The sequence below is a fragment of the Corythoichthys intestinalis genome, chromosome 4 (assembly GCF_030265065.1).
Source record: "Corythoichthys intestinalis isolate RoL2023-P3 chromosome 4, ASM3026506v1, whole genome shotgun sequence".
Taxonomy (NCBI): domain Eukaryota; kingdom Metazoa; phylum Chordata; class Actinopteri; order Syngnathiformes; family Syngnathidae; genus Corythoichthys; species Corythoichthys intestinalis.
The window spans coordinates 56,387,984-56,402,570 of record NC_080398.1 but is presented as its reverse complement, the minus strand read 5'-3'; the positions used below and the strand labels follow the sequence as shown (position 1 = coordinate 56,402,570).

Sequence of the window (14,587 nt, the reverse complement as noted above, 5' to 3'; positions counted from 1 at the left end):
ATGAATGAATGAACATGAAACATAACGTCAGTTACTTTGCCGAATAACTAATTACGTTATAATTGCCAAGGCAAAGGGGCAGTAATCAGAAAATAATGAAATAAAATATCTTAAAAAAAAAAAAATAAATAAATAAATAAATAAAATAAAATAAAATAAAATTAAAAAAAAAGGAAAAAAAGGATGATATGCTTGTGTATTTTTTTGGCCTTTTGATTTTCTTTTTTTTTTTTTCGGCCAAGTGATTACAAGATTCGATTTTTGGTTTTGGGTAAGAATTTTGCTTTCAGCACATCCATAAAATACAAGATTGTATTTGGTGGCTGAGCAGTGCCACTTTGGTTTAAAAGCCACTGAGATAGGGTCTTTAAGAGATAAGTACATAGAATAACAACTTTTTGGTAGCGTTTTTAAAAATTTGCCCACACTTTATTGTTATCTAAGGCATTTGGTTTTAGGATTTCAGTGGCAACTAGAAAGCTTTGATATTTTTTTCTTCATGCACATCTGAAAGCTGATAAAATGACATCACTACATCATTACATTGTTGCTCTCTCTAGGGACAAGCAGTAGATGAAAGCAAGTAGAGAAACCTGTATCCAATTGTGGATCTTTGTCTAATACCCCAACAAAGTGCCATTGACTCATGGCAAGAGCAGTGGAGAGAGAGTGGGGGTGCAAAATGATCTGATGGAAAATGCCTTGCTGTGTCCTTCTAATCCATTTGTGTGGTCGTTACTGGGTGTGGATATGAGTCATGTGCACATTGCATTTACTGTACGTGTGAAGCTGTAGTAGGACAGGACAGACATAATGCAGTGCCACAGACCGGCAAATACATTTTGGCCTTGTAGGAACTTTGCGCTTACATTGTAGTATTGCTGTGTGTGTTGAGTTGTCGGGGGAGTTTATTTTCTGTGTATTATACTGTTTCACAGTCTTCTCATTCAACATTTTCTACATTGGAAATGTAACTTACTGCACTGAGGTAAAGAAATAAACATAATCACTCAAGCTCATTACCTGGTTATCAATTCCCAGCCTGTGATCAGTCAGCAATGGTCTGTAGTATATCGTGTGAGGAGTGCTGTTGACAAGGATTGTTCTGTCCTCTATTTGGAGAATCTGGATGCCATGTTTTATCGTAGATGATACACAGAACTGGCAAAGCTATGGAAGAAATGACAGGCATTTATAGTATTTGCTTGAACTAGTTGCTAATGTATTAAACACAACATCTGAAGATTAAAAGAAAAAAAAAGTGTCAATAACGAGTGAACCATGTCCCTCACCTTCTGTCTACCAGGTAGGGCTCCAAGGGTGATGTTTGCCTCTACATAACCTTCCTCATCCAAGGTCACCAACTCTGAATCTTTGCCCTCCTTCCATCGAGGTGAGGTTAGATCATGAACAAGTTTCATTGCTGTAGACTTGTGGACCGTGTTTGTTTGAGCCCAATAGATGCCAATTTGGAAAGCTTCCTACATCAGAGGTACAAATGACAGTGTGTCGTGAAGAGCAATGATAATTAGTTTAGACTAAAAACTGTTCGCTATAGATGCCTCTATACCTTGAAGTTAGGAGGTACTATGACCTTGCCAGCTGGTATCTGCAGCACGATGGTCTCACCCTCAAAAAGCCACAGATCCCACTGGGAGTGATTAGCTAACAGGGCCCAGGGCAGCAACTCCACAAGCAGGGTGCTGAGGCCCAATTTCCAGCAGGATAACTTTACTTGCATGGGACTGTCCCACTGGGCAAGGTGCTCTGGCACTGACCTAGTAGCAGAAGCAGGAGTCAAAACACAACATTTGAATTCATTCCAGTCACATCCATTTCATTTTACTGCTGCAGCTAATGAGTGGTTATACATATAATTTAATGAGCAGTGATCTGGGAACAAAGGAACAAATGGGCATTAATTTTTTTTATACGTAGTAATAAATAGATATGCCTGGTTTGAGCATTATTGTATTTGAGGTAACCTGTGATCCTGGCAAAGTTAATGGCTTGTTCTGTAAAATGAATTTCGTCAGATGACACAAGCGTGTTTATATATGGGGCGCAGTTTGTAAAGCAGATCATGCTGAAAATTACGACAACATTTTCTCACATTTAGCGCCACATAGTGTTAAAAACGTGGTGTGAAATTTTTACAGTCACTTTTTTTTGCACATTTACAACATTGTTTAGCAACTTCAATATTTATTTTTAAATAATAAGTATTAGACTTGAATGTGTAAGTCCAGAACAAAATATTTATTTAAATCGTAAATGTTAATTGTATTTCCGAAATGTAAATCTGATATGTATATCGTAAATATTTATCTGAAATTTATATACGAAATATTTATTATAAATCTGTATATATCTGATATTTTATATTTATATCCTAAATCTTAAATCTAAATCTAAATACTAAATTTAGATGTTTTATCTGGAAACGGTTGCAACCATATATTTAGCGTAATATGCAAATTCACATGACTGGAGACCGGAAATAACAAAATAAAAGCTGGAGCAGCTCAGACTGTTTGTTTACGTTGCTTGAAAATGAATAAAACCTATTCAATGGTGGAAGTTGGCTCTTGGACATGAATCATTGTGATAATAACAATATCTAGGTAAAATACACATTTAGAAGAAACTATCCAAGGAGTATTTTGTGTTTCTAGTGTCATTTTTTACGCACGAGCCCAGTAAAGTTACTAATAGCCACGAGGGGTCTCTGTTGGACTGGACTGGAGAGCAAGGTTGACTTTTGTAACTTCAACTGCAGAAATCCCGCGTTTCTCACATACTTATACACTGGTGAACTTGGTACAAATAAAAACTATAACACTATTGACTTTTATGACTATAAACCTCTCCTGACAGTCACAAAACCAACAAGCGCATGCACATAGACAAACACACAGCTACCTGCAAAGCAGCTCTGATAAACAACGGTCACTTTGTTTGTTGACTAAACAATGTCACCTTCTGTAATTATCAAAACTGAGGGGAAAAGTTCTCCAGAGCTTTCACAATGTTTTTACACTTTTTAAATAAAGCGGTGGATGACCCAAAGCAGTAACACAGTGGTATCTCTACTTACAAATTCAATTCGTTCCAGGACCTGGTTTGTAAGTCGAAACTGTCGTATATCGAGCGGGATTTTCCTATAAGAATACATTATAATTCGATGTATTCTTTCCACAGCCCATAAAACCTACGCTAAATCCTTAATAAATACTGCTGGTACAATTACAAATAGCAATTACACATAGCAAAGCAAATAAATTATAGATAAAAATCAGGATAATAATAATAATTATAATCTAACGAATCGGGTTCTAATGTTGTGTTTTCCATGCTGTCCCTGAACTGACGACAGAGTGAGAGAGGCGCGGCAGAGTTTTTCGTTCTCTTTTCACGTTGTTGTTGGCATCGGCTAGCGTGGACGGTAGTGGTGTTGTGTTGCACAAGTTCTGAAATAAATTATTAAAAACCCAACGGAACTGGCGACTTCTTTAGCGATGTTACAATAATAATAGGTGTCACCTTAACTTATAAAGACTGGTGAACAGAGGTCGTCAGAGGACTGTCGAGATCGCAGACATAATCCGACCGTATTTTCGAGCTAGATCACTGATGAACACACCAAGCTCATATTTTTCTACCACATTCATTTTAATTTAAATGGCAAGCGTCACCTTTTTCCTTTTTACAAAACCTGAACTAACCTTCTTGGGACCCATGTTGATTTCTTCAACGAAATGGAGACGCTGTCATAAATCGTCATGTTTTGAGCATGTCGTCGTATGTCGAGACAAACAACGAGTCAAACTTTACGTCGGGTGGCGAAAAGATAGCACCACGGTATATCAGTGGTCTCCAACCACCGCGCCGCACAGAAATAATAAATTTATTAACGATCGCATTCTGGTCTGTGCCTCTTGACACAACAATCTGCATGCCTACTCTATTGACTAATCTGAGTAGAGATATGTGGACGTCGCCCTCTAGTGGTGACCGCCATTACTAGGATGTTTACACACCTCAGTAGCAGCCCAGCGTCAGTCAATGCGACAGGCACACCTCAGCAATGGCGGGCAGGGTATTTTCAGTCGTGTTGCTTGGATTAGTCAATAGATATAATATTAAAACTGGATAGTATGTCGTCAAAGAAATCATTTGGAGTTAGCACCTATTTTTTTTTTTTTTTTAATATCAATGTGCACTTGTCCTCAATAATGATGTATGACGTACTGTAGGTGCATCAGCTTTGTTACTGGAAATTATAAACCCACACCCTAGCGAAGATGACTCACAAACAGACGTCTTTGGACAGCTTTTTACAGGGAAAAGGCCACCTGACAAATCAGAAGAGGAGCCTACGCCAAGTCCACCCTACATAATATGTGTCCAAAAGTTAGCAAACGGAGAACTGAAGCCTTCAAAGATGCTTTGGCACATAGAGAATAAGCACTCTGGAATAATGGATAAATCTTTGGAATTTTTTTAATATAAAAAAGTACGAGCACGAAGAACAGAAACAATAAGCGAATACACTAACAGCATCATACCTCGTGCAAAACCGTAATGCTAAACCTAAGAAACTTTTCACAATTGGAGCAGAGCTTATTATGCCTGTGACCTAGGATATTTGCCGTCAAGTTTTAGGAGAGGCTGTTAAAAAAAGGTTTATTCAGCCTCTGTTGAGTTACAATTTCCCTGCACTTAATGTTTGATTTTAGCCCCATCGTGTTGTTTTATATTTATTGTATTTTTCTGCCACACTTTGCTGGTCCGTGAAAAAAGGCCTACATTACACTAGTCCGTGGTGCAAAAAAGGTTAGCACTACCACTATGACACATTGATCAAAATAGAGTTACTGAAGTTCTAAACAGTAAACACAAAGACAACCAGCATCCAGTAAAATACCAGTCTTACAGGAATGTGTGCAGTCATTTCACAGTATTCACAGTCTTGAGTCTTCAGACCAGCAGAAAGCCACCTCCATTCATGCTCAAGTTCAAACCGATTAGATGTGACCTAGTCACGACTCTAAAACCGCTGGTACTCCGCTTGAGCTACCAACTTCCACTGTGGTTAAACTTTATTACATACAGTGTTGGTGTTTTTGTATGCGCACGTTTAATTGCTTTACTGGCCATGTAGTGGGGGGGTCAGCCAAATGTGTGGCTCATGGATCACTTTGTAGGGCTCCATGACAAAAAAGAAAACAAATTTAATTTCCCAGAAACCTTACACCAAATTACTGTATAGCAAAATACAAACATAACCCCGACACTGAGTACTTTACCGACATAGCTAGTTAAAAATTTTGGCATAACGTGAGTGTCACTTTTTTTGCAGCATCAGCGCTGTTGGCGGAGTTTCATTTATGAGTCTGAAGCAGATGTGAACAAATATACCGGTAGTCAAATGAAAAATGCTTTAAATGCTTAGTACAATGGATTAGCTAAGTATAATGCAGCCTTTGTTCAAAGTCATCTTCAAAACAATCTTCATCAATGTTCATCCTGAACAGGAGAAATGCTTAATGAGGGTATGAAGACTGACCCAAAAGAGTTTAAATTTGGTGGGCGGTTGCGGTTAAGAACAACTTGTGTCTTAAGCTAAAACATGAAACTCCACATAACTCAATACGTATCAGATCCACCATAATGTGAGTCAGTGATCAGGTTCTTATTACAAACAAGTAGCTTTCTGCCCAACATCCACACTACCAGAGATTCCATGACTTGTCGAAGACCACCCAGACCACACCGACAACAAGACAAAACCAAGATTTTTGCTAATCAAAACCAAGAGTGAAAGTGGGCCGGAACGGTTCGGTACGCCATTTCCGGAAAAGTTGCTTTGATCCCAAAAATATGATAGCAACTTTCAAACCCCCATGTTAAAAAGAAAAACTGTCATGCTGTCACACACGCATCTCATCTCCAAGAAAAAAACAATGTACTAATGTCAGATTTACATACACAAGTGTTAACAAGCATAATAAAGTGCTTGCGTAGTGTAATCTGTTTCCACTGATATTTATTTCGGTTCTGCGGCCCAGCGTTTCCTTCTGAGTCTGGCGAGTCGTGTCGATGTGTGCATGCACGCAGCAAACCATCCGTGGACTCAGTAGTCCATTAAATTAGCCGACAAATTGACATGTGATCAGCATAGATAGTGATCTCTGATTAGTTCAAATGCACATGCGTTCTGGAACAAAAAAAAAAAAAACCTTTCATGTTGAATTAATGCAATAAAAAGAGGAAATGTAACTAAAAATTGATCAGATCTTTAACTCATTTGCTCCCAGAAAGGTGTAAATACGTTCTATTTTTAAATGCTTCATTGTCCCAAAAACGTATTTAGAGTAGTAAGAGAGTCTAATCTTTCTTTTGGTGGGTTCCATGTTTATATAGCAATAGAACAGAATCTTCCATGTTAATGTGCACTTTGTACTTATTTTTGTTGATCTATGTTAGGCTACTTATTTCCTTATGATTAAAAAAGTCAATGTTTGCATTATGTTCAAAATATATTGATTTCACAATGCATAATGTAAGTCATTTGTACTTGTTTTTGTCAAAGTATGTTATTTTCATCTTTATAATTAAATAAAAGTAAATGTTTACTTTAGCTTCAATTTTACTGTAAAGTGGCTAAAATTGAGGTTTTGTATTTTGCTGTGAGGAAATGAGCGAAAATAAAAACTAGGAGATGAAGGTTGGGGTTGCATGTGTTTTTGTTAATGTTATGTTGTAAATCATAGAAAAACAATCTAAGTATAATAGGTACAGTATAAGTATAATGACGCCAAAAGCAGTTTTCTTTAGGATGTTTGACATCATGCAGGCAAGACATCTACAAGCCCACGCCTTCACCACCAAATCCCGCAATTAGCTCTTCTGAACAGTCCAGAACAAATGGCGGGACATCTTGTCTTGCCACACGGAACATCTGATAATGAGGAACCCGCGACTGAGAGGTTGACAGCACTCACGTGGCGCTGAGGTGGCAAAATCTTCTACTCTTGTTGCCCTGACAACAGTAACGCCCGAAATCCTCCTGCCCAATCCACACAGAGAATAATCCTAAACAATGCCCAAACACACCCTTTTTCGGGACCACAGCCCGCCTAACCAGAGCCTTTAAAAGACTGAATGTTTAACTAATCAATGTCATTTTTCTCAGGAATCTTTTGTTGACTTGTGATATGTTGACCCTTGATCCAGTTTGCCTCCTCGCTTGGGTCTCTCTCTGCTGTATGATTGCTGCCGACTTGGAATAAATTGTGAACTTGTGTTTCGAAGGTTTTTTCTAGCGTTTAAAATGGAGTCAGTACAGGGGGTTAAAACTAAGTTGAATACGTAGAGTTTGGCCTTTTGGCCGGGTTATCGGTTTTCTGCCAGCCCGGGTCGTTGGAATCGCAGTTCGGCTGGCTTGATTCCGGCAATCTGGCTAAAAGGTCAGATTCCTTTAAAGTGCATTTGTGACTACTGCTTCGCTTCTCTTGAGTAGCGGTCCAGTGTATCTGCAGCTTGCTCTATACAAACCTTTTTGTCCGTAAAACAAACATAAGAGGTTGTTCCGAACGTGAAACACAAATTATGCAGCCATACTTTACTTGCTCAAATGGCCAAAAGACACTGAAAAGGACCTACTAAATTGGCATACCCGGTATTGTCTTTGGAGATGTACGGCCATTGTGGCCCAGTTGAGATCTTTTGACCATAGAAATCAGCCAGAATGTGTTCCGAGGGATCCTCAACGCCATTCTTGTCCATTATCTGTTTGATTACGCTTGTGGAGATGGGCACAGCACAGTGGGACGCGTCCTTATCTTCGCTGAAAAAAAAAAAAAAAAACAGGTCTAAATGCAAGCACACAGCCGTCGATTACGTCTGCTTGAAATGGAGCCTTACTTACACAACATTTTGCCCATAGAGTGTATATTTAATTTAGAATAAATTGTAAGCGAAAAAAGTTCAAAATCTTCATAGACAAATCTGAATCATTATGCATGATCAAAAAAGCCGAAAACAGGACACAATCACGGCCGTTAATTAATTGCATCCATTCTGCAAGAAAAAGGGAAGTCAGGGCTTAGAGTTTTCTTGATTCAGTATGAGAAAGATGAGATGGGCAAGGTGTTGACAGGTAGTTTTTCATTTAAAACACATCCTGGGGGGGGGGGGGTGGGGGGTGGGGGGGGGTTCAACTTAAAGAGACCTCTAATTGTAAGCCACGATTTTCTTTTGTGGTTGGCTAGATGACCTGATCAGGACATGGTGGTTGTATTTGAGACCTGTCTAACTTTCTTGTGTTGCACCCGCAGTTCTGTCCATTATAGCCCACAACTATGTGTAATTACAGGAAGGAAAGATGAGCTGTTGACCAGTGAACATTGAAAATTGAATCCATCCTTGAGGTTTACATGCTGTGTGTGTGTGTGTGTGTGTGGATGTACAAGTAAAGGTGCATTCCCACTTGTGGCTAAAGTCGAGTGTATTTGCAAGTATGAGAAGGGATGAGGCATGGATTGACTTGAAGTACCAGCAAATGGTGAATGGAAGTGTGTGGTAAGACATGGTTTATTCAAGGGACACTAAGTAAATACAAGGATCATTGTGGTTGCAACCCAGAAGGACAAGACACTGAAATGTTTGTCTGTTCAATCTTTTTGAATTTGAATGTTTTATCTGAAACATCAGGAGCTACATATGTATTCCAGTCCCTATTACTGTGTTTCTTTTAAGGCAGCTTTAATCTAAACAAACGTTTGAGCAGAAACACTGAACTTCAGTCAATTACACTCAATCAGTAGTCGCTACCAAAAGGACAAATTTCCCTCCGTTCATTCTCATAACACGACAGTTTATTCATGCGCAGATGACAAATACGGTAGGAGTAGCTACCATACACTGTATACATCTGGTTGTAATTTCCCAGGGGGCCACCCACACTGACGCATAAACACCAATGTTACTGAAAGTCAAAGCATCTGACATTTATACATGCGTGACATGACACATGAGGTATCAGGGTGATGTTATCCAGTTATTACACTAGCTTTCCTTCAGATGGATTACAGATGCATGACAATTATTTTAGGGCAAATGTTGACTCAAATGACATGACGGCTCTGAAGTACCTTCAATAATAAACAGTGAATGGTCTCTTACAGGATGTTTTGAGCAAGCGATGACTGCTGCACCATAACTCGCGGATACATAGCTAACCAACACAGAAAATGGATCTTCACTTAAACACGAGCGGATATATTACATGCTATCCTCACCGAACACACGCACAGCCAAGGTAGGAACGAAAACCTGCTCTCTGTTAGAGCCTCTATGTTAATTGGGTGTAATTACGGCTAGACCTGACATATTGGAATTGAGGTTGGGTTTCTCCTGCCAAGCTCACTTCCTGCTCCCCTGAAATGGTGCTTGGATCTCCCTGAATTGTGAGCTAATGTTGGCTAACAGAAACCAAAATGTGGTGGAACAGAATCTTAAATGTCTCTCCCACTTTATTGGATCGAAGAAGAACAAGGCAAAAAACAAATCAAACCATCTTTGTAACAACAGTTAAATCAAGACGAAAGTATTAATGGCATGTCGCAATGAGATTCGTAAAAAAGGAAGATAACAAAAATATTTCGTCAACGAACATTTTTTTTTCAGGAAAATGACGTCACGATGATGACCTAAAAACATGGCTTGGGATGCTAGAGCATAACGGGACGAATGCCATTTTTTGTCTGACGAGACGACAACGAGATGAAAATTTGTTTGTGTTAGAGGAGTTTCAAAAAATCAATTATTACATGCATCGCGATTCGAATACGTGACGATTTGATTACGATTATTAAAGGTTCAAAAACGATGATTTTCCCACAGAACTTTATGGCAGCCGCTCGTAGCAGAACGAAATTCAAGACACATCTGCCGCCCGGGCACCGTCAACGGGAGCACGCACGTTATAATGGATGCTGCCGGTTAATGAGAGAGAGCTTTTGTGCGCAAGTTATTTTTTAGAGCAAGAGGGGAAAATAGATAGTTCGTTGCTCCTTGTCTTTTGAGACAAGGCATTTCAATTGAAAAATGTCTTGAGTGTGTTGTAAGACCCGTGTGTATCTATAAGAAGTGAATACACGAACCCTCTTGTACTGTTTAACCTTTATTGTTGTTGTTTTTGAGATGTTGATAGTTAGCGCCGAGCGGTAAGCTAATTAGCTAATTCGCTAACGTGTATTTCATATGCAGAACATGTAAAACAATGATTAAGTACAGCGGTAACACTACAGACATGCCAAATAGTACAGAAATCTGTGAAAACAAAGTATATTGGTTAAGAGAAGTCTTTCTAAAGACACTTTGTTTCCAGAAAATGTGGAATTCATTCCACCTGTGTAAATTTTATTGTTTTGCTGAGATAAATAAGTACTCCCTTTAAAATGGTCAATGTTTTTGCACTTTCTTTTAAAAAAAAAAAAAAAAAAAAAAAAAAAAAAAAAACAGCTTAAGGGCAGCTTATTGTTGTATGGGCATGTTTCCATCGTTCCTGTTGAATCATTAGGACATTTTAAATAAATAATGGACATAAATTTGTTTGGCTACTGTATTAATTGGTAATGCACAATGCATCGATAATCCTGATAATCGCGATAACCGTGATCATCCTTCAATAATCGAATCGTAGCACCCTGAATCGTGACCGTGACTCGTGGGGTGCCTAAGATGGCACACTCCTAGTTTGTGCCATACGTAATTTTTATTTTGTACGTGGAATAAGTCAACTTGCGTCGTAGCAGTGTTTGAGTCATGTTACTCATGTGAGATGTGTTGCGCCTCTCCCTCACTCTCTTCACCGGAGTTTAGGATGTATCTCAAACTAGGCTGCGCCCAATCTTGCTTGTTTGGAAACACAGTAAGATTTGTTTTCTTACTTCAGCCTTTAAAGGTCTGTGCTGAGTGATCAGCAGATGCTAAATATAACTCTAAACATTAGCGTAGCATTCGGGTTAGCATTAGCTCCAGAATGACGAGCGTCCTCTTAAAACACTGGCCAGTCTAAAGCAGTGCCACTTCACTTTTTTTGTCAGTAAGTCTAGTGCAGGGGTCGGGAACCTATGGCTTGCGAGCCAGATCTGTCTCTTGTGACGGCTGCATTTGGCTTGCAGACAAATCTTTAATTATTTAAAAAACAACAAAAAAAAACCTGTTACTGGCATCCCCAAGGGGCCGCTGTCCCGTTTAAATATGACCGGCATTGCCAATTTAGTGCAGAAGAAGAAATGGGCGAGCGTAAGGGGAGAGAGGGACAGGTGTAGCGAAAGAGTTGCGCTGGAGTGCTGTGTTGAGTGGCTGGGTGTCCCCCAATGGTTTTTGTTTGTGTTAATAAAGTCTCCGATAAAAAGCCATCCGACACGTAGATGTGTTTTTGTCCACTACGCCACCTCCCCGAAGGAAGAACCGGACGTAGGCGTGATGACGAACGCGCCACGGAAATCGCTGGTCCACTCCAGACTACGGTTCAGAGTTGAGAGCATTACCAAACAGTGCAGATGATAACAGCGCATTGCGCGAAACGGCGACGGTCACCGGCGACTAGAAAGCCGGTTCGCAGTAATTTTAGTGGGAAAGTGGCAAAACATACATGTCGTTGTGTCCATCTATTTTAACTATCTATCAATCGCATAGGCAACGCAGATGAGGCAGAGACACTGTTCAAGTGGGGTTGCCGTATTTTGCTGTCGAAAATAACGGCCGATGTGTACATGTGCGTGAGATCAGGAAGTAAACTTATGGCAAAAAGAAAAAAGACTACGGGTATCGTACTTATTAGCAGGACATAAATGCGGCACCGTTTTTTTCTCTTGCTTTGGATGAGTCTAAAGACGTAAGCAACTACAAAGTCATCAGCAAAACCATGCAGCACCAGAAGTCGCATTAATGGTAAGAAATACTCACCAGTGATTAGCAACAGCTTAACAATGTTATCAAAAAGAATTCAGAGACGTATTGTATTTTAAAAGTGTTTTAAACATATTGTATGGCTCTCACGGAATTATATTTAAAAATATGTGGTCTTCATGGCTCTCTCAGCCAAAAAAGTTCCCGACCCCTGGATGTTAAACGCTGGTACAAGTTATTATTATTATTTTTTTAAAACAGAGTTCGTGGCTTCTAGGTAGGTTTAACTGAAAATAATGCACTGCTTTTCCTCCTGAGTGTATTATCATTACAAAGTTGGTGTTGTTCTTGTAGATGTTAAAATATGTGCTCGTCTGTCAATGTTCATTCGAAATTGTTGGAAACCAGTGTTGTTTTTGGCAGCCCTTTTAATTTTCGTCTTAGTCATATTTTAGTCATTTCAAAATGTGGTCGTCTTCGTCTAGTTTTAGTCTACAATTCTCAAAATATTTTCGTCTATAAACTTCAAAAGTTTTAATTCATGAATAAATCAATAAATACAAGGTTTGACATTGTCAGACGAGCGCACAATTGTAGTCTACAAGGACATCACCGTCTTCATGATGATAATACACGCTCAGCAGGAAAACAGCACATTATTTGCAATTATTTAAACTCACCTGGAAGCCATGAACTGTAAGTAAAACGTTTTCCAGGAATTTAAAGTGCCTGTGATACGAAAAAGCATGTTTATTTAATAATACACGCGATATTTCATGCTCCTGAAATGGACCGCTTGGATGTGTGTGGAAGCGATCGCTATATTTATTTAGTTTTTTGGATCCCGCGCCATTAAAATGAGTGACTTCCGGCAACAGTCTCAAGTTGAGAAAGAGGGCGCTGTGACGTGTACGGAGGAAGAAGTCCTCTTCACTATACAGCCATACTGTTGTATGAGAAGGACTAAGGATTCAGCTGATTTTGCGGATTAATACGTTTATTTTTCGCATCACGCCCGCCAAACAGCTGAAGAAAAATCTTGCTGTACGAGGGAGAGGCGTGTGTGCCTTTGTGGGGTTTTAAAAGGTTCCCATTCACCGGTAGATTTAGGCCAAAACAAGCCCTACTACTGTGGGACCATGGGACTTACGAGGAAGTGAGTAAACATCATGTTTTGTATTATGTCAAATACTGGGATCATTTTAATATGTAGGTGGCTTGCATTTTGTCGCTGACATGCTCCTTATCCCCTCGGCCGACGACCCGCGGCTTGTCGCACATACCCCCACCGGGAGAGCACTATATTCTGCTTATTCCCCTCTTTATGTGCCCTGTGTTTTGTCAAATTTTCCGACCGATCAGAAATTGCAACTTTGAGTTAAAAATAGCCACGAATACAGTGATTACAAAGTAAACATTACAAACTTTCTGTAAATAAAGGACTACTTACGTTTGATCATGGATGGGCATGTAAAAACCTCTCCCCATATACATTAGCTGCACAGCAACTGCAGCCGCCCTCCTCCACTGAGTCTCTCGCTGTTTACGACTTCGCCGTGTAGTAAAGCATTATTTTGCCATATTTGTTTTGACCATTTGGCAGCTACACGCTCCTCCGACGTCAACCAGTTTGTTCAGCGGTCAATGTCCAGCTGCTTCCACGGCGAGCTCTCCTATCCGTAGTAGCAGGGGAACGAGCTGTAAATTGCTCTCCGCCTGGCAGTTTGCTGATCGGCGAAGACAATCGACAACCCAGTTGTCATGTGAAATGATCCGGGCTAGTTATGTGTGATTTTCCGCTTCGAAGACTTTTAAATATCGTTCGGTTCGGGTCAGCATGTCAGCTAGCTGTCAGGCCTCTTGGTTTGTTTTCATTCTCCAAAGCCGGGGAAGGGAAATGACTTAAGCCCGATTTAGGTGGCATAAAATATCGTTCGGGAGGGAAGTCGACAGTTTTGACCATTATTGAGTAATTTTGCCATGTCGTCTTGAATAAATGCATTTTTATTATTTCATATTCCATTTAGAACAAGACTGTTATTTGTCATGAACATGCCATTTATTTAGCTATTGGGGAAAAAAAAAATAATAATAAATGTCCTGTAAAAATATTGAGTAGAGACTGAAACCAGGGGTCGCGTTAACCGAATATTTTCCGTCGTTGACCGGTTTTTTAAAATGGTGACGGAAAAAACTGAAGTCCATTTGTCATTTTGACAGGTTGCAATTCACACCCCAGACCACAGGGTGGCGAGTGAGCATATTCATTAGCTATTGTCTCTCTTAATGCATGTTGGCCTTACTCGGAAAAATGTCAAGGCAACTGAGTGTCCGAACTAAGTCGTCTGTCCGAGGCAAAAGTCCAAAACCTCATGACAATAGCCTCTGAAGAAATCCCACTTGAGACATTTGATTATGCACAAGCGGGCACGCAATTCAAGTCCATGCGCACCAGGAGGAAGACTGCGTTCAGGCCACAGCAGGTGAAATGTTAATTTCATTGTTCCAGATGTAGCCTACCTACTGGGGCCACAGTCAGCTGTTTTTGTCACTGCGGAGAAAAAGTTACATATTCATATGCTTGATGGCACGGTGTGGATTCTGTTAAGCTTGTTCGGACAGAATATTGTAGCGTCACCGGGGTCTGGCGGCGGCACCGTGA

General features: G+C 39.8%; 1 protein-coding gene across 2 annotated transcripts in view; it reads right to left on the bottom strand.

Moving 5' to 3' along the window:
• The window catches only part of LOC130914348 (intermembrane lipid transfer protein VPS13B-like), a 625,421-nt gene that overhangs the window by 37,363 nt on the left and 573,471 nt on the right, over nucleotides 1-14,587 (bottom strand). For both annotated transcript variants that reach the window (XM_057833447.1, XM_057833446.1), the window contains exons 51-54: nucleotides 7,682-7,852; nucleotides 1,571-1,778; nucleotides 1,293-1,481; nucleotides 1,024-1,170 (exon numbers count right to left, since the gene is read on the bottom strand). In XM_057833447.1, coding sequence (XP_057689430.1) covers nucleotides 1,024-1,170; nucleotides 1,293-1,481; nucleotides 1,571-1,778; nucleotides 7,682-7,852 — 715 coding nt within the window. The remainder of the gene's footprint in view (nucleotides 1-1,023; nucleotides 1,171-1,292; nucleotides 1,482-1,570; nucleotides 1,779-7,681; nucleotides 7,853-14,587) is intronic.